Source organism: Zonotrichia leucophrys, chromosome 18 (assembly GCF_028769735.1).
Source record: "Zonotrichia leucophrys gambelii isolate GWCS_2022_RI chromosome 18, RI_Zleu_2.0, whole genome shotgun sequence".
NCBI lineage: Eukaryota > Metazoa > Chordata > Aves > Passeriformes > Passerellidae > Zonotrichia > Zonotrichia leucophrys.
This window is the reverse complement of record NC_088187.1, coordinates 4,691,419-4,711,792: the sequence shown is the minus strand read 5'-3', so window position 1 is coordinate 4,711,792 and position 20,374 is coordinate 4,691,419. Positions and strand designations below refer to the sequence as shown.

General features: G+C 42.7%; 1 protein-coding gene across 1 annotated transcript in view; it reads right to left on the bottom strand.

Annotated features, from left to right (window-relative positions):
* FOXK2 (forkhead box K2) overlaps positions 1-19,933 on the bottom strand; it is a 45,063-nt gene extending 25,130 nt beyond the window's left edge. Inside the window, exon 1 of the mRNA XM_064728254.1 lies at positions 19,425-19,933. Coding sequence (XP_064584324.1) covers positions 19,425-19,918 — 494 coding nt within the window. The 5' untranslated portion in view covers positions 19,919-19,933. The remainder of the gene's footprint in view (positions 1-19,424) is intronic.
* Positions 19,934-20,374: the final 441 nt, after the last annotated feature.

Below are 20,374 nucleotides of genomic sequence, written 5' to 3'. Positions count from 1 at the left end.
AGGAAGAACCTGCCAAGCTGCTCAAACAATTCAGCTTTGCTGGATGAGCAGATATAGATAAAGCAAGGGGTCTGACTTTCCCCCTCCCTGGAAAATCAAGTGACATTAAATCAGGAATCTCCAGTTTATCCACTGAGCATCTTCCCTCATTGGGACTGTCAAAACAATCACATAACAAAAAATCCTCCAAATTATCAATTATCACCTCCCCACACACCTGTAAGCTGCATCTTCCCTCTAGCAGAACACCACTGGCTGTTAAAATTACATTTTTGTCATGCACAAATATTGATTGCTACAAATTCATAATTTTTTGGTAGTGAAATCCCAACCCAGGATTGGATATTTAACAATTTCAGCAGTCACAGGATTACTCCAAAATTCCCCTGCACCATCTCCTTGTCTGGCAAAGCTGAAGGGATGCAAATGAGTTCAGTGCATATGCTGCTGCACAAAGAGAACTGCAAACACCAATTCTCACAGCACTTCAATTAACATATTTCCATTTACACTTAAGAACCAACTGATATTTGAAAGATTTTGATTTTCAAAAAGATGTGCTGTGGTGAAATGAAATGTTAATCTCTAGTTAGAGAAAGTGTTTCCTATTTTTCTTATGTGTACAGCATTATATTACAGTTCTGTCAATAATGATAAAAAACTTTAATCCTGAGAATATATATATATTTTTAATCCCTATGTCAGTATAGGAAGCACCACAAAAAAAGTGGCATTTCCCATAATAACCAAGGTAACCCCAAAATTAAATTTACCACAAATACTGAAGTAAACAGTAGCAAATAGTACTACAGATGTGGAGTAAATTTCCCTTGTTTTTAACTCATACATCTAATTATTTTATAATCTTAGTGTCCTAGGGTGACCAAGACACTTAGAAATATCCATATGGAAAAGTAAAAGAGCAATATTCTAAATCCTATTAAGGAAAAGCAAAGTAAAAATAGAGATAATAATTAAAATATGAATCCAAGAGACATTTCAACAATTCTGGAGGGCATGGCCATGGCACTACCCAACATTTTAATAATATGCACACCTTCCCAGTATAAACAATATGCAGGCTTTAAGTCTGAAAAGCAAAAAAAAAAGATAACAGATACCTTAGATGATTAAAACCAGTCTGTATAAACCTGCAATTTTTCAACATTTTCCTTTCTCAAAATAAGAAATCATCAGGATTTTTGCTCATTAAATGTTAACTTTAATGCACAAGTTTGTTTATGTTTTTAGAGAGTCAAAAAGTTGCATTGGTTATTTTTAAACTATCACTCCTTTAATCATCACCAGGAAGACCTTATGAGTAAATTAATTAATAAGCTAATTATGAATTTATAAATTATATCTTTCACTCAGTTTTGCTCACCCTCCTGAGAAAATACCACTCAGTTTAAATGGAAGTGCCAGAATTAGTGGCTTTCCCGCAAGAAGTGCAAAGGTAACAAGACTTGATACCTTCACCTCATACAGAGAGCTTGAAAGACAACAAGAAACCTTGAATTCTTCATCCCCCTTAGAAAACAAACACAAAGCTGAACAGAAACTGCTTATCAAATATCTGTGTTTGAAGATCCATCTGTGGTGAAGAGCAAAATGAGAACCATCAACCACACAAATAGTTTGGACCTACTAAAAATAGCAGCAGCACAGCTTTGTTGTTTTTCCAGTCCAACTCCACTGTCCACAGTGGTCTCCTTTGTTTTTCCTGCCCCAGGGTTTGTGGCTCACATGTGTGACTGTGAATCCATGAGCAGGAGCACTGAGGATCTCTCCTGCCTGGGGAGGACATGGCCAGGAGCACCTCTGCTGTCAAAGCCCTCAGTGATACCAACCACAGCAGCACCAAAGACCCAGCAAAACCAGGTTTTATAGGAAAATATCCTTTGGGGTTAGAGTGAGAACCTGCCCATAAGGGAACACACATAAGGAGAGGTCCAGGCTCACCTGGAGAAAAGGAGGCTCAGGGGGGACCTGCAGCCAGCTGGGGGTCAGGCTCTGCTCCCAGAGAATGAGGGACAGCACAAGAGGAAATGGCCTCAAGTTGTGCCAGGGAGCTTTAGGTTGGATATGAGGAAAAATATCTTCACAGGAAGGGTGGTCAGTGCCTGCCCAGGGCAGAGGCAGACCCTGCAGACAGGATCAGAGCAAGACCTTCCACAGGGAGACAACCTTCCCACTGCTCCCTGTTTGCCATCTTCATCCATGATGTGGCCAAGGGGACTGAGGGCACCCTCAGACATTTTGCTGGGTGGAAATGCTGCTCTGCTGCAGGCCAGGAAGGTTCAGCAGAGGGATCTGCACAGGCTGGACCATGGGCTGAGACCAATGGTGGTGAGGTTTAACCAGGCCAAGGTTACACAGCCACTGGGGCAGAGTGGCTGGAAAGCTCCTGGTGGAAAAGGCCCTGAGGGTAAACAAGAGCTGAACATCAGCCCAAGGAGCCAAGAAGGCCAATGGAACATGGCCTGCACCAGCCGTGGTGCCACAGGAGCAGGGCAGCGCCTGTCCCCTGTGCTGGGCACACCTCAAATCTTGTGAGCAGTTTTGGGCCCCTCACTACAAAAAAGCCACTGTGGGGGTGCCACATGTGCAGGGAATGGAGCTGAGGAAGGGCTGGAGCACCGAGAGCAGCTGAGGGAGCTCTGGGGTCTCACCCTGGAGGAAAGGGGGACCTGCAGCCAGGTGGGGGTCAGGCTCTGTCCCCAGGGAACAAAGGACAGGACAAGAAGAAATGGCCTCAAGCTGTGCCATGGGAGGTTTAAGTTGGACACGAGGAAAAATTTCTTCACAGAAAGGGTGGTCAGTGCCCAGCACAGGCTGCTGAGGGCAGTGCTGGAGTCTCCATCCCTGGAGAGATTTAAATGACATGTGGTTGTGGCACTTGGGGACACGGGTTAGTGCTGACCTTGGCAGTGCTGGGTCAATGGTTGGACTCAATGACCTTGAAGATCATTTCCAACTAAAAAAATTCTATGATTCTATGAAATGCTATTAAAACCATGGTATCAACCTTTTATTAGTATCTTCCCATCTGGTAATGGAAAAAGTTGCACTCCTGACTTGACAGAAAACTAATCCCAAGCCTCTCCCCTTCCCTTCCCAGGGATTGTTTTTCAGGCCCACCAGTAAATTAATCTGGCTTGAGCACAGCATGAACAGCAGAGCTCTCACACAGCACAGGGCAGGACAGGACAGGATGGTTCTCTCAGCTCTGACTCCCAAGGAGTTTGTTTTAACTAACCTAGAAACCCAAGGGTTAGTTACAGTCCATCTGCAGGGCCTGAATTTTATTGAAAATTATGGTTAAAACAAGGAGAAAGTGCAATTTTAATGAACCTGTGCTACTGTACAGATCTAATGTGAATGTTAAAAAAAGGCTTCTAAAAACAGGAACATAAAAATAATACTTTAAATTACTGCAAATCCTTTAAAAATCAAGTTTACCAGCATATTAAAATGAGAAGCAAAGTCTTGTGTAACAGTGTAAGCTTTAACTCAAAGCACTTGCAGGAGAAAACTGAATTTAAAAGAATAATCTATATAAAGAAGTATGCAATGCTAAGCCTGTTACCTACAGTGCACACAAATAACTACGAGATGATTCATTCTGAAAAGCTCACCAAGTCCAATTAATTTTGTGTCAAGCCTGATCCCATCCAAGAGGTAACACTCCCTAAAATGTTATGAAACACCCAGCAAAGATGCAGAATATTTGTATGTACATTAAAGTTTTATCTACTGTTGCTCTCCAGAGCTCCCAGCCCATCAGGCTGGCTTGGTGCTCACTCATTTTGTACCAGAATCCACAGCACAGAGCTGCTACAAATGAAGAGTCACAAGCAGTCTGGGAGCTTGAGCTGTCATCAAAAATCAGTTTAAAATCAGAAAAGGCCTATGGAGTGTCTGCTTCACATCATTTATCTAACCAAAGATGACAGGGGATGAGGGAAAAACCCTGCCATTTCACAGATGTGAAACATAACAGTGAAAAATTGACACAGAGAAGAGGTATCACAGCTAACTAATGAATATAGACCAAGTCCCAAAAGATTAAGTGTAAGGTCATTTTACCTCTCAATTACAAGTTGAAAATAATCAGACTGGCCTCCACAGTTTCAATGGCATTACCTGGGATGGCATCCTAAGAAAATGAGCACAAACAAAATAGGGGTGGTGGAGAGAATTTTAGAAATACAGAATCAACAGCAAGAGTAGAAAAGATTAAAAAAAAAGAAAGAAAAAAAGTAAAAAGGAAACAAAAGGCTCAGTGCTTGACACTGACAGAGGGGAGAAAACCTCTCAGAAATAAACAGCTTGTAACAAAAAGTAAATAATTCATGGCCCAGGCTGTGGGGGCATGTGCTGGTCATATGTTCAGTGTGTGTTACTGGCACCAGGCCCCAGCATGTTCCATGTTGTAATGGCTCAAACATCCCCAGCTGAATGTGCTGCCTTCAGGGACGACATGATCTGGGCAGCCCTGACGAAACACACACCACTGCACACGGCTCAGGCTAATTTTGGCTCCCAGGTTATTTCTCCATACTCCAAACAATGCTTTGCTTGGCACTAACTCACTTCAGGGCTTATATTAAATAGAACCAGTGGTAGTGTGAAGCAACCTTTAGAAGCAGCAGGCTCAGTTTATCTAAGATTACATAAAATGACTTCTGGAGTGTCTGTGGCTCCTGGAGGCCACTCTGTGCACATTTAAAGTGCTCAGCAGCTCTGAGGCTGTGCACGGCTCCTCTGTGCACCCAGCACCTCAAACACAGCAATGCCACCATGGCCCAGGTGACACTGGAAGGCAAGGGTGATTTTTTAGACTCCAAAACATGGTGGGAGGGAAAAAATCTGATTCAGATGGAGCTGAAATATGTGACTTCAAACACCTGCCAGCTCTGCTTCCCCCCTCCTGTCACAATGCTGCTTCTGCTGCTGCCACAGGATCCTCTGGGGCAGGATCACCCCCTCTGCTGCCCAAATCAGCCCCTTCTGCACCCAATATTCACTTCCTCTTTAATACCTACCATGTATTATTTTCCCTTTAAATACCCCAGAGTGATTGTTCTTTCCTTTGTATTTTTGTATTAAATCATTACCTGCACAAGTCAAATCCTGTCTCCTTTTAGAACATCTTTAAGAGGGTTATTCTAATGACTTAAAGATGGTGTGAACCATCACAAGTATCTAAGGCCCTTTCGGATTTAAAAATAAAAGTCTCCCTCATTCAGTGAAGAACTTGCTAAGTCCAGCTCATTTCTGTGTCAGACACTGTCAATATGTTCTCAGGCAGCAATTTATTTACCACAAAACATCCCTAGGAAAACATAGGGCAGTTGTATATGTTTCCTTCTTTACATTTCCTAGGGAAAGCTGGAACAAGCAGCTCCCATAAAAACAGAAGAGTCCCAAGAAGGACAGAACAGTGCTGGTGAAGCACACCCAGTAAGCAGAGCTTGTTTCCCCCAGCAGAGCCCAGGGATGTCCCAGCTGAAGGGTAATGTCACTGCAACAGGCTCCCAAACCCCCCGGGCCTTACAATCAACTGAGAGTAATTAACCCTAAACTATTAGACCTTCCAAATAAAGAATTGTAATGGAAGAACAAGAAAACCACCAAATGCTGTAATATCAAAGGTTGTTGCAAAAAGAGTAAGTTGCAGAAACAAGAGTTTCCTTGGGGATGAGGCACACCAACAGCTTTCAGTAAAAGAATGGAATCAGAGTGTGAGTATGATGAGAATTACCAAGAACACACCCTGCCTCCCAAAGCAGGAGACCCAGATCACACATTCCTACACTGCCATCTCCCAGCTTCATTTCCACAACAGCAGCATTTTTCTTTTTTCATTTCAAAAGCTGTGGAAAAGCCTGACTTTTACAACCAACATTTTTGATTAAACCACCTTACTCAGTTTTCTTCTCCCTGTAAAGTCACACTCTCCCACACTCTGGTTATTTTGTATTCCATGTAACCATGCTTTCCAGCTCTTCAGATGAGGCTCAATTATTTTATGGCACACTTTTCAGCAACACTGCAGCTAACTCAAAGAACACATAGACAAATACAAATAATCTTTCCTTCAGCTACTATTAAACCAAAATAACTTAAAAACACTATCCCTAAACTTAAAACTTCTACAGATTTTTATTTTATCCTTCTGGCTGAGAGTTGAATTATTTATATTCAGAAGCTTCTTTGACTCTTTTGCAAGGCTTGCATGCTTCTTTGCTTTAAAGGCTTCAAACCACCCAGTTTGCTGATAGCCCTGATAAGAGTGAATAACCTCACGTAAGAATCCTGAGTACTTACTAGTCCACAGCAGACCAAACTTATTTATAGCTAAGTAGCAAGCTGGGGTTAGTGATCTCTTCCAGGCTCAACAATCTTCCAACCTCAGAATAACCACCCCATAAAACAAGCAGGGCTATTTCACTACTGACAGCAAAGTCAACATCTGTGTACAAGGGTGTGCTGGCACTGAGTGCTCTGGCTGCCTGCACTGCAGGAGACAGCAAAAGCCATTCACAACAGGCTAAAATTCATGAAGGAAATTGAAAATCTTCATCAGGAGTTGCTTTGAGTTTACCTTGTGTGTTTAAACAGAGAAAGGTGGAAGGATCTGAGCTCTCCTCCCAACTGTGAATGAGGTTTTTAATTTTATCTTCTGAATGTTTAACAATTAGTGTCAATTTTTTCTGAGGTAATATTCCCTATATCCTGTCACGTACTTAAGGAAAAATTACTATATAAGAAAACAGTATCTTAGGCTACAAAAAATCTCAAAAAAGAAAACAAAGGAAAAAATAAAGAAACCAGAATATTTTTTAAAGTTCTAACAGACTTCTGGCAGAATCTCAGTTCTAATGACGTTTTGTTACAGAAAGGGTGAATATTCATAGACTAGTTGCATTTCTCAGCTTTATGGGCTGACCAATACCAGGAAAAGGTTTTAAAAACAAAGGCTTGAATTTCAATTTAGGAGGATAAACAAACAACTGAAGTTCTCCTGTGGTTTTTACCTATTGCATCTCTTTCCTGTGCCCGTCACGTGGACATTTTAACTGAAACACTGTGGTTTCCAGGTCCTAAATGTCTGTGTTAATTATCAATATCTAGAAAGCTGAATAATTCTGTACCCAACCACAAACTGTAGAGCCCACCCTACACTGAGACATCAGCCCTGCATTCATTTCAGAACCTGCATTCCCAGCACAGGGGAGCCACCTCAAACTGCTGCATTTGCTCTTCCACCCTGATGCAGCTGCAGAAGTGCTGCCAGGATCTTGGTGGTGTCATTGAGAGTAGGGCTGCATGAGGATGCATTTCATCATTCTGTGAGAATCTTATCACCCAATCTAGTCATTTTAATAAAGTTCAGAATGATTGCACCCTCTCCAAAGCAGGATTTTCATACCATTTGAACACAAAGTCAGTGTTTGCCTTGCAGCCCCTAATGCTACTGAAGGCAAAAATGTTCAGTAATATGAAAGGGCAGAGAGGACCAAACCACCAAGCCCCTCTACCTGACCAAAAACCCTCCTGGCTCACACCACACAAGTGCTTTGGCTGGTTTCTCCAAAAGAAGTGTGCTGAGTGCTGACCATGTCAGGCAGATCAGACAGAAACACCTCCAGACCCTTATCTGAGCCTAACCCAGGCACACCCAGCACATCCCCACACCCAAGGAAAGAAAACAACTCACTTCCTTGAACACCTCTTTGCCTAATGCATTATTTACTGCTTTCAGCTGTGCAAGTGATAAACAGGGCTTGGACTGATGATCATTTAAGGAACTCACTCCTACCAACCTCTGTCAGCATCCAAGCCCCCAAACACTGCACAGAGAGGAAGGCTGGGATTTGTTAGCACCTGCTCCTCCTGCAAGGATGGTTTTCCTGAAATGCTGCACCTCATCAGCCCTGGGAGGGCTCAGAGGGAAGGTGAGCTCTCAGTTCCATCAGGGCAGGAAGCCCATGCACAGCTACTTCCAAGCCTCCTACCCAAGTAGTTTGGATCAACTCCACTGAATTATGATTTTCCCTTTGATGGCACTCTGGATTTGCTGTCCTGCATTTGAAGGAAAAGCTCTCTCCAAATCACACCTTTGTTTGAGATGTTTCTACAAACTATCAAGCTGAGGCCCTCAAAAGACACCACAGGAAAACCAAATCACATGGGAGCTACCTGAATTGTCAACTTCAGCACATTTATGTATTTCCTGAGAAAGCACCATCCCATACATGTAGCCCCTGCCATGAAGACATGTAAAAGTCAGTGAAGTTTTCACAATTATCTTCAAAATAATGCTTTCCTTTCAGGCAGTCCACACAGAATGCTGCACAAACTCCAATCACTCACCTGCCTGCCTTACAGGTAGAGAAGTCTTTGAGATAAAAGGGCTTTTTTTTTGGGACCTACACACACTACAAACAAAAACCACGTATAAAATGTTTTAAAATACCATTTACCTGCACTGTATCCTTAATGTTCAATTTTCCCTAGAGCTTTAATTCCACTCTGCACAAGACACCAGCAACTGGACTGGTGAGCTGTGGAGCAAAGCCTGGATTTAGGCAGGAGCCAGGCTGATTCAATATATGGAATGCAGACCATACATTAACTCTGTCCCCTGCTATGAGATGATCCACAGCCAAGGAACCCATACCCCCTTTTTCTTCATGTTTCTCTGTGTGTTCACATTTACAGAGAGATAAAAACAGACAGCCAGAAAGCACAGATTAACCAAAGGTATGATACCATCAATTATGTCAGCATCCTGTCTACTTAAGGTTAACCTTTTAATTTTTTTTTTTAATTTAACATCTCCTTTACCAAAAGGCATGCTGTCACAAGAACTTCTAGGACTGAAAGATTTTTACATTACATTACAAGTGCTTTTTTAGTACACCAAAGTTACTTTTGGTCTTTCACTGTTTCAAATCTTTCTTTTCCTTTCCATTTTTATTTCATAGAGCACAAACAGCTCCTATAACTGCAACTCCTTACTGTACAATTCCACGAGTCCCAGCCAGCTGAGTGCTGCCCAAAGTCTGTGCAGGCCCACCATGTACTCCAGTGCCTGCCAGACCTCTCTGTGAGCCACTTCAGTGCAACAACAAAGCACCCAAAAATAGCAAAAAAGGCAGAGAGCAGCAACATCTGAACATCTGATGAGCACCAAGGCCAGCCCAAGCTGCACCAGGAGCACTGCAGAAAACAGAACCTTCCCTCCTGAGCTCCCCTGCAGCAGCAGTGGAACCTTGGATTAGCTCAGATGCTAAAGCACAGCTCAATTTACCAAAATGTGAGAGCCCAGATCCTTCTGAATGACATTTCCCCAATGAAACACCCAAGTCTGAGACTCCTTACACTACATTAGGTTAATGATTATATTTCTAATAACAACTGTATTGCTTCTCAGGCTCAGCCCTTAAACTTGAGATGTCTTATTCCTCCATCTTTCCTCAAGACTCCCAGTTCATCCTTCCAGTTCTCTTCACACAACTACAAACCCCAGAATATTCTGCCCATGTTCTAAAGCAAAACACCTTGATCTGTGTCCTCATCTCTCCCATGTAGAAACTGAGTTCCCCTCTCCCATTTTTTCTCATCTCTGTGGGGTGTGATGCTAAAATCAATCACAGAGCATCCCGAGCTGGAAGGGACCCACACAGATCAGAGCCCAACTCCTGGCCCTGTTGTGGCAGCCCCAACAACCCCACTGTGTGCCTGAGAGCATTTATCCTCTCTGCCATGATTTTTACTTACTTCAATAACCAGTTTCCTCTGATTCAAATATAAACTTATCCCCACAGAGAATTTCATGTGAATAAATTCACCCTTCTGTAAGCCTTAGCCATTTTAAAATCTTATTTCTCTGTGTCCTTTCTTGCTCTGCAGGCATTTTTCACCTGCCTAGAAAGGTCAGAAGATTGCAGAACCACCCAAGGAGGGAAATTCTTTTCTGTAAGAGCCAGTTTCTGTCATTTATCCTTCCCAACTAGTTCCCTTGCGTGTTTACAGCACTGATTATAACAAACAGAAATATATACAATAATATATATAATATCTGCATAGTATACAATTATATATAATTGTATATATAATTGTATTGTATATATATATAATTGCACTGTGTATATATTATATATTATATATTATATATTATATATTATATATTATATATTATATATTATATATTATATATTATATATTATATATTATATATTATATGTATAATACTACAGAAGTGTATGAACTACATGTCCAGGCCTTGCTTGCTCAAGTTATATTCTGCCTAGAACACCCAAATATGTCCAGAGGACAACACAAAGTGATAAATGAATTTTTTCCTGTATTCTCAGTTCTAAAAATCAACAAAGAGAACATTAAAACAAACAAACAAAAGCTAACTGTGTTTATATCTCATAAACAATCAGACTTTTACCTTACAGTAGTAAAACATGTATTGTACACTGTGCTAAGCACCAACATTTCAGCTACAGCTTTTTGAGGAAATTGATGTTTCAAAGGAAGTTAAATTACTTTTTCCCAGCTGTGACAGGGAAAAAAGGAAGCCAAGAAGGAAAAGGGCAGGCAAAATACCTGCTCCCATATTGGAACACATCAGTGAAAGTCAGAACTTAAAAAGAACTTCTATCAATAAATTATAACATCCACACCTTCTGAACCAGAACCATACATTTAATCTTCATTTAAGTAATCAAAAAACTTGAATTCAAGTTCACTACAAGATGTAAAGACCTTTTCCATTATACACTAGCCTGATTTCTTATCAAGACAAGAATTAAGTGGCTTATACCCCATGAGCTGTATCTAAGACTTACTCAAAGAACAAAAACTTTCACAGAATCACTTTATATTACACAAAAATTATCTCTGAAACTGTACAGTGTCCTCCAATATGAAGAGTATGACACAGTGAACAGCATCAACATCAGTGTGAGAACACTACTGGCAAGTGGAAATAAACAAATATGCCACTGGATGTTTGATGCTTAGAAGTAATTTTAATTTCAAGCCAAGACAAATATTGACTCTGTTAAAACACACAATCAAATGGTATCAAACCCCATGACAGCTTATTAAAAAAGACTTGCAGAGGAAGTAAAGAAGGTTCAGCTTTACCTCTTGTAAGGTAAACCATGACATGTCACCATGCTCTGCACTGGGACTTATTTTTGATATATTTATATCAAAATGTATATATTTTTATATATTTATATGTATTTATATGTATAAATGGTTGGTTTTGATATATTTATCAGAGGAAGATGGTGAGATAGATATCCCAGCACTCTTGAAAGCACCACAGCTTCATTCAAACCTTGACAATTTAGTTGACAGCCTGTGCTTTCACACCTGTGTGTGATCCATTAGAGAGCCTTTAGTTCTCTCATTCAGCCCCATAAACAACCCAGGCACCCCACACTCCTTCTGAATAAACAAACATACTGAACCCCTCCTGTCCCCCACTCTTTGGGACTTCTTCAATTCCTTTTAGCAACCCTGCACTGAAATCCTTGCAGTTTTGCAAGATCCTTTAGCACAGATTTGATTCCAGAATGATTGAAGCTGCAGCAGCAGCTGCCACTCCCCAATTTCCACAGAGTCATCACATCAGTGCCTGGACACATCATCTGAGAGCAGCATCTCATGATCCCTCTGCAGTCATGGCTTTCACTCTTCTGCTACTTTTCAGAACAGTTTCCCACCCTATAGCTCTGCCCTCTGTACTTTTCCAGATGTCATAGTTCTGGGGTTTATTAAATTGAGTCATTCCATTTTTTTGTCCTCATTATTTGTGAGGACAATGTTTACAACACTGTAAATATTTATCAGTAATTGCATTTGTGCCAGATCACCACAAAAAATCCAGTAGTGCTCAGGTATTTCTACTCATGATTTGGCACTAAGCTGCACATTATTCTAACCCCTCGTCACAAAAATCAACTTATTTCTAAACCACTACATACATGCACATCTATTCCCTACCACTCCCCATGTGCATTCCAAAAGTTCTGCTGTTGGGAATACAGACATTTTTTTCAAGGTGGCATTGTAGTTACCTGAAGCACTTTATCTAGTTCCAGCTCTCCCCATCCCCAGAGAGCCCACATGGACAAGGTGCTGAGCACTCTGATCCAACACTGAGGTCACTTCTGCCTTCAGCCAGGCTTTGGCTGGAGCTTCCTTCTGTAATTCTTAAAGTTAAGCCTTAAACCAGCAATGAATTAAAATTAATTCCAGTCAACTTTATACTAATTTTGTTCCACTTCATAACACCCTGATAATGACAGGACTCTGGCATTTTTACTTGACTGCTCTGGCTCTCCAAACTCTCAATTCCCTGCACATCCTGGTCCACAGGAGCTTCCTTGCTGAGGTCAACAGGAATGTTTGGATCAGCATGGACAGAACTGTTTGCCAATCTCCTCATGGTTTTCATTTCATTTGCTGCACATGGACAAACACAAAGGTAGTGTGTTCATATTAATATTTATTAAGACACTCTAAAATTTTGAATACTTAATGTTTTTTTCCTTCCAGCACACACAGACCCTGCTTTGTCCAAGGTTCTGCTTGGCAGTACCTGAGAGGACAGAGCAGCACGTGCAGGGCTGCAGGAGAATCACACAAACAAACACCCACAACGGTGAAAAAACAAACTCCAACCATGCACAGACCTTCTCATGCCCTACAAAAGATGATGTGTCAAAAAATTTGCACCAGCTCTGCAACTCACTGAAGCCTCAGCTCCTTTCAGTGAGGGAATCTTAACTGGAGAAGGGAACATTTATTTCCTGTACTATCCAAAGTGGAATAGCTGCAGAATAAATATGGTTCCTCCCCTCTGACTGCTTTATCTAGGTCAAAAAACTCCTTAAAGGCAGGAAGTCGCAGGAAACAAATGTCACTACACATCAACTTTTTATCATGAAAACAAGCAAGGCAGCAGATAAAGCCACCACCTTCCCAGGATTTCAGCACAGACAGCAGCTTATTAGTGAACTGTTGTGAAGAGTCCTTCTAACTGCAAAAGCCATGGCCTCACACCACATGACAAATACATGGTTCTCTTTAAATTATATTTTTCCCTGTATTTTTTAATTTTATTGGGACTTGAGATGTCTTGAAGAGTTGCTGCATTTACTGAAAATACAGCAAATGAGAAGCATCATCTTATTTTGAATGGCTCAGGCATGACTGTAAATAACCTTCTGCTTTGTCCATTACAATTGCACATGCTGAAAAAAATAAAAAGAAACACCCAACAGCAGCAGAACTCCTCCACACCACAATTATTCTCTAAAACACATCTCCCTTCAAGAAGGAATTATATTTGTAACTGCCCTTACCTAATTATAAGCAAATTAATAATACACATTTATTTGAAAAAACAAGATTAACTTATTTTCTTTATTAGTTCATTTAACTTACTACTTTTGCTATTGATTAAGTGTATCATCCTACTCAAACATGGCACCTTTGTATTTTGATTTAATCAATGCAAAGAATTATTTAATTTGCATATCTCCAACCTCATTATGAACTGAAATAAAAATCTCAAAACTCTTTTAATTGCAGATTCTTGGAACAGACAGTTTTAACACTGACTTTGCACCTTTAAACCAAAATGACACTAATCTTGCTTCTATCATAGAAATTTACAGGAAATTTACAGACTATAAAGTTTGTAGTATTTCACAGAATTACACAAAAAAATCTGCTTCCTACAGATGTAAGAACATTTGTAGCATCAGTAGAATTGGGTAAGGATGTTTCATATACATATCAATCATACCAACAGAAAAAGCATATGGAGTGCAAATTAATCCAAATATAAACTATTTAAGCATTACCTCAATTACCTGATTGGTGTCTGACATTTTGCAACACTGCTTTATTAATAAAATAAAAAATTAACTCAGAAGGTGTGTGTAACTGAGAGGCAAATATGAAAAAAGAGATGACAGAAACAACTGTAACACAAATTATTACTATAGAAACTTCCCGCTCATCTCTATTTTCACTTCAAATCATATGTGCTCTACCTTCCTCCTACACTCCTCTTCAATCAGATCTGCTAAACTGAGAACACTGCTTCTACTGAGCTTGACATTTGCAAATCCTACTGTAAAGTAACCAAAAACCCACCTATAAACACAGCCCTGCCGACCTTATTAGTCACTATGGCACAGGACCAGTAAATAAAAGTTTCTGGAGTCTCAGTCTGTCAAGTCACAGTCAAGTCCAATGCTCCTTAGTTTTATGCTCTGAGGTAATTTGTAATTGATAGTTTTATTTGTAATTGATAGTTTTATCTGTAATTGATAGTTTTTTAGCTGGTGTGGAGCTCCACACACACCCCTGAACACAAATCAGTCCCAAGGTCTCCCCAGCTCTCAGGCCGCTGTCACCCTGAGGAGCTGCCTCTGTCAAAAGCGGTGTCAGGGAAGGGAAAAAGCAGGTGCCCCATGGCCTGAGGGACTTACAGCACTCTGCCAGTACAGACTGCAAAATATATCAACACCAATTCCTTGAAGCATGTGTTTTGTCTGGTTGCTCAAAGTATCTACCTGTTTATTCATAAGAAAACCTTTAAAACATAAACCATAGCTCAAACCCAAGCAATGCATGTTGTGAGGTAATTTGTAATTGATAGTTTTATTTGTAATTGATAGTTTTATTTGTAATTGATAGTTTTATCTGTAATTGATAGTTTTTTAGCTGGTGTGAGGCTCCACACACACCCCTGAACACAAATCAGTCCCAAGCTCTCCCCAGCTCTCAGGCCGCTGTCACCCTGAGGTGCCTCTGTCACAAGCGGTGTCAGGGAAGGGAAAAAGCAGGTGCCCCATGCTCTGAGGGACTTACAGCACTGCAAGATATATTAACACCAATTCCTTGAAGCATGTGTTTTGTCTGGTTGCACAAAGTATCTGTTTATTCATAAGAAAACCTTTAGAATATAAATCATAACCCAAATCCAAGCAGTGCATGTTCTTCCTCAGCTCCCATGGAACACTACCCAAGGAAATGTCATGATCCTTTCACCTCCAGGTGACATGTTAAGCCAAACCACAGATGTTCCCAGTGAGAAATTTCCATGGAGCACATGCACAGTCACAGCTCCAACCACACAGACATCACAGCTTTGCACACAATTTAAATAACTGCAATTAGATGACAGAAAAAAGTGCACTGGTATATTTGGGGCTCTTTACAATCTGTTTCCTGAGCAGGTAACACTGAACATAATAAACTTTTCCAAAGAATTGACTCAGGGCATAGATATACTTGATCCTTGTTCAGAATGGACCAGCTTTCATCAGCAGGAGAACTTCTCCTGCTGAAAGGCAGCAATAACCCCAGCTTGTAGCTCCAGACTACAACACCAAGCTAAAATTATTGATTCAGCCCTCTGTATTACCAGGAGGAAAATCAGAGGAATCCAAACAAATTAAATTTTAGTTTTCAGCTACACAGGTTTAATTTAGGATTAGTCAGTAAATGTTAAGCTCAAGTAAAATGTATTTGATGTCATTTACTGTAAGAGCACCCACACTCAGCAATGTAAAGAAGTCTGCAGAATGAATGGCAGAATGGGAGAGTTATTTACTGTCTCTTACTATAAAAGAGCTTCAGTTGGATCAAATGAAATTACCAGGCATCAGGTACCAAAACTCAGCAAAAAGAGGTATTTTTCCCAACATGGGCTCCAATTACTTTGCAGAATTCACTATCCAAAGACACAGTGGATAGAGGAGGTTTACCCAAACTCAACTACTAAAAACAGAGAGAAAAATGCAAACAGTAAATTATTTTAACTCAAAAAGAATTGAACCCTGACAAAAGAATAACCAAGTGAAACATAATAATTTGTATTAATCAATTTTCATGCTCCTTCCTGGGCATCTGCTACTGACCACTCCTAAGGCAGGTCATGGACTAAATGCATCTGTGATCTGAATTAAAAGTGCTGCTCCTATGTTCATGGCATCTTGTTTATGAATCAGAAATTACCTCCACAAAAGCAAAACCAAAAGTAATGACTAAAATACAAAATCTATGGGTTTGTCAAAATGAGTAAGACTGCCTCAGAACAATGAAGTCCAAGATGTCCTGAGTTCTGTGAATTCAAATGCACAAAGCACATCCCAGAAACCCAAAAATCAAACCAAAACAAAAGCACTCCTTCAGAGCAAAGCTGTACCCAGAAGTCTGTCTGTTTTTCCAGCTGTATCAGTTACATCTGCCTGGAATCCTGCCTCTGCAAAAGCTGAACACAACAGCTCTGACAACAACCACTGCTCTGCCCAGCACAAAAGGTGTTTTTCCAGCCAAGTACCTCAAAAGCAAATATTGATGTTATGATTTACCTAGCAATATATCCAATCAATGCTTTCACTGAAGGCAAGGAAATTCCACAGGCAGCAAATGAAAGCAATTAAAAAACATGATTTTTAGGAATGGAGAGGGACAGTCTGTGCATCTCAAAGGTGGCTGTAGAAATATGAATTTCTTGTTTTGATCTGAGTGTCTTGAGCAGGAGCCTCTGCAGCCTCTTTCATCCCATGTGTGCCATGACATTGACAGGAGAGCTCTTTGCTGGACACACTCAAAAATGGCTTTTTTCTCCCCACCCCCACTTGATTCATCTCACAAGACGACAGCTGGTTTGTACATACACAAGGAGGGACGGGAGTCTGTCAAGAACTGCAAAAACAAAAACACACTTCCCACTGCTATTACCTCCTGCTTGATAACTTCAACATTTGAATTGCCAGTGAGGCTTCCAGGGAGGCATTAAAAATAGCAACCAGAACATTTATCTTAAGGCACAGTAATTCCATGTTTCATGACATTTCTATCTGCAGAAAAAAGATGCCTTTATTACAGGTAAGTGTATACTCTAACATTAATAATTTAATTTCCCCAGATGTTTAAAATGTGTGTTTTGCAGGAGACTACCAAGGTGCATTTCTGTTTTTTCCTTCCAAAAACAAGGAGTTCAGTAACATTATTAATGCAGTCAAATTTAAACACTGTGCTGAAACAAAAAAAGGCCAAGGACACTGGAACTATACACAATTATTAGTGACAAGCAATAAGAGATTTAAAGTCTGTAAGAGTATTTCACTTGGCACCTTTGTAAGTCATTAATAATCAGACAAAACAGAGATGGACCCCCCATTCTTGGTTTCCAGCATCACTTAAACAGAAGGAACAGGCCATCCTGAATTTTTTAAACTTCACCTGCCATTAAAATTTCTGATGATTGTGAAGTCATAGGCAAAGCATATTTATTACTGGCAACAGAGGAGGATTAAAGAACAACAAAAATAGATCTGGTGATTACTTGAGCTGGAGGCTGGCAATCATCAATCTTGAGCTCACACCAAAACTACTTTCTTTCCCATCACACTTCAACCATTAATTAATGTTTACATTATACTGAAGCAAGTTTGACTCTTAAAATCCAGGAGACCACCTTCAGTGGGATCAGTTAAATCTGCAACAAAACTCAAGAACAGGACTACAAACAATATTAGTCATCAGCAAGCAAATAAGGACTTCCTAAAAGGAGACAGTACCTTGAATTTGCCTGAAGACTTCTGTTCAAAAAGAAACAGCTTTGCAAATAATGAAACTACTATTTCCCCATTCATCCCCAGTAAGACTTGTGTGGTAGAAACAGGTTTGTTTTTAATAAAGCAACAAAGTAGCAGTTGCTGTTAATCACCAGAGTAACTCTGGGGCTGCAGACTCTCCCTGCCCTCCAAGGTGATGCTCACCCCCCTCCGTGGTGGCTCCAGCTCCTGGCCAAGGGCACCTTTTATTTACTGGCCCACAGCTCCAGTTTGTAACCAGGAGAGAACCACCTCCAGCAGCCCTGGAACTGCGTGTGCACAGCCCAAGGAACAGCGTCACCTCTGAACACAGCAAACGCCAGCTCCTGCACCACCAGCGAAGAAATTTCAACTACACACAACTTTGCATCATTCAATTAAAAAGCGAGACAAAAAAATCCTTCTGAATCTCCTTTCCACTTGAAAAGCAACACTGATGGAAAGAACTAGAATAAATTACAAATCAGTGGACAGCATGAAGAAGTACTTATTTTTTCCCCTTTTAAATGTTTCCTCAGGTAACATTTAAAAGAATGTTCCTGACTCAATTACTTCAACTAATTCTAGACTGTTTGAAATCAACACAGATCATGCACAACTGTGCTTACAAATAGTATATTATACTGCAGTGCTTAAAAAGGAAAAAGTATTTGATCTACATTTCATAAAGGCGTTAGATTAAAATACAGATTAACCACATGCCAAATAATTATTAATATTAAAAGCAGAAAGCAAAAATAGAACTGACAGTTAAAGGTCAAACAAGTCCTCCAAGTATATCCAGGACTACACACTGGCACTGTTAAAGCCCTTCAGAATGAGCATTTCCTAGAAAGCAGCAAGGTAAGACAATTTGATTTTCACAGAGAAACCAGGTGACAAAACTAACATTAGGCCGACAGAGCAGAAAATACACACCATCGATGTCCTGAACACCGTTTAAAAGCTCACATGGCATTAAGGCTGTGTCACTGATGGCATGTGCTTTATAAAGGCACAGCACTCGTAACGTCTGAGCTATTTCTTAGTCAAGGAAGCTAAAATACACTAAACCAAAACACTTTCACTTTTCCTACATGTGACTCCTCAGAGCACAGATCACTTATTTACAGTTCAACACAGCCTTAAATGTCGGGGGCAGGCCTCGCGTATTGCCCTAGAAAATCATTTTGCACAGACAGTTAATGTTTGCTAATGGCAAAGGAATGTATTACCGTTTAAAACCTCTTAATACATTTGCTGTCACGTAACGAAAACATTTGAAAACGCTAAGGCCAGCAGAAGCATTTCACGTGGATGATTCAGTTTACCCATCAGAATAAACGTTCAAATCAGGCAAAGCAGCAGAAACTATCACCAAAACCAGAACAAGCCCCGGGTGTGCCAAAGCACCGAGGGGGCTGCAGGAGTCCCCCAGCCAGCCCGGGGCCGTGCAGAACCGCCCGGCCGGTTCCCAGCAGCGCCCGGGCTGTCCCCGGTTCTGTTGGCCAGCCCGGGGCCGTGCAGAACCGCCCGGCCGGTTCCCCTGACACCGGCAAGCAGCGCTCGGGCTGTCCCCGGCTCCGTTGGCCAGCCCGGGGCCGCTCCAGCCGCTCGGAGCGGGGGAAGGACACGGCGGAGGGCACGGCGGCGGTGCCGGGCGGTGCCGGCGGAGGCGCGGGCAGGACGGGGCCGCTCTCGCCTGTCACACGCCATGTGCACCCGCGGCCTCCGGCGGGCCCCGCAGCGCCGGCCCCGCGTACTCACACTCGCGGCAGCTGCAGCGGCGGCGCCCCGCGCCGCTGGAACACGCCGTCCACGAACACGCCGTTCTTGCCGAGGCAGCGCAGGTAGAAGTCGCCCCCCGCTCCGCCCGCCGGGTCTCCCTGCGGCGGGGGCGGCGGCCCGTCCGCGCCGGCCGGCGGCGGCGGGGGCGCGGCGGTGAAGATCTCGAGGTGGCGGCGGGAGATGAAGCTGGAGTGGCCCATGCTCACGTCCACCGAGCCCTGCGACGAGTTGCGGCCGATGGTCACCGAGCGCTTCTTCATGAGGTACTCGAACTCCCGGCCCTCGAGCCGCGCCACGGCCGCCGCCGCCGCCGCCGCCGCCATCTTAGCGAGGGACGAGCGAGGCGCGGCCCCGCCCGCACCGGCCCCGCGCCGGCCCCGCACACAGCAGGGAACGGGGCCGCGCACCCGGCCCTGACGCAGCCACGCGCTGATTGACAGCGCGCGGGGCCAATGCGCGGCCCGCACGCCCATGGGGCTACGGCGGCGCGGCCAATGGCGAGCGGCGCCGGCCCCGCACGTCCGAGTGTCGGCGCACGAGCGCAGGGGCGCGGCCCGGAAAACGCGGAGCGGAGCCGCGCGCGGGGAGCGGGGCGGAGCTGGCCCGGCGGCACCTCCCGCCCGCCGGCCGTGAGAGGAGGAGAGGGACGGGAGGGGAGGAGAAGGACGGGAGGGGAGGGACGGAGCCGGCTCCGGGACAGCCGCCCCTGCCGGCCTCCGCACCCCCAGCCCTCCCTCTCGGCCACCTGCAGCCTCCGGCGGGGATCCGGGCCCCGCACCTGCCGTCCGCAAGCAGCGCCCTCAGCAACGGCACCGGGCGTGAGGGGAGAGGGGCAAGAATGGAAAATGGAATAAATAGAAATAGACGAATAGTGGTAGAGGGTGAGCAAGAACCACTAGGAGAGGGCTGGGCAACTGCCCAAATTTAGC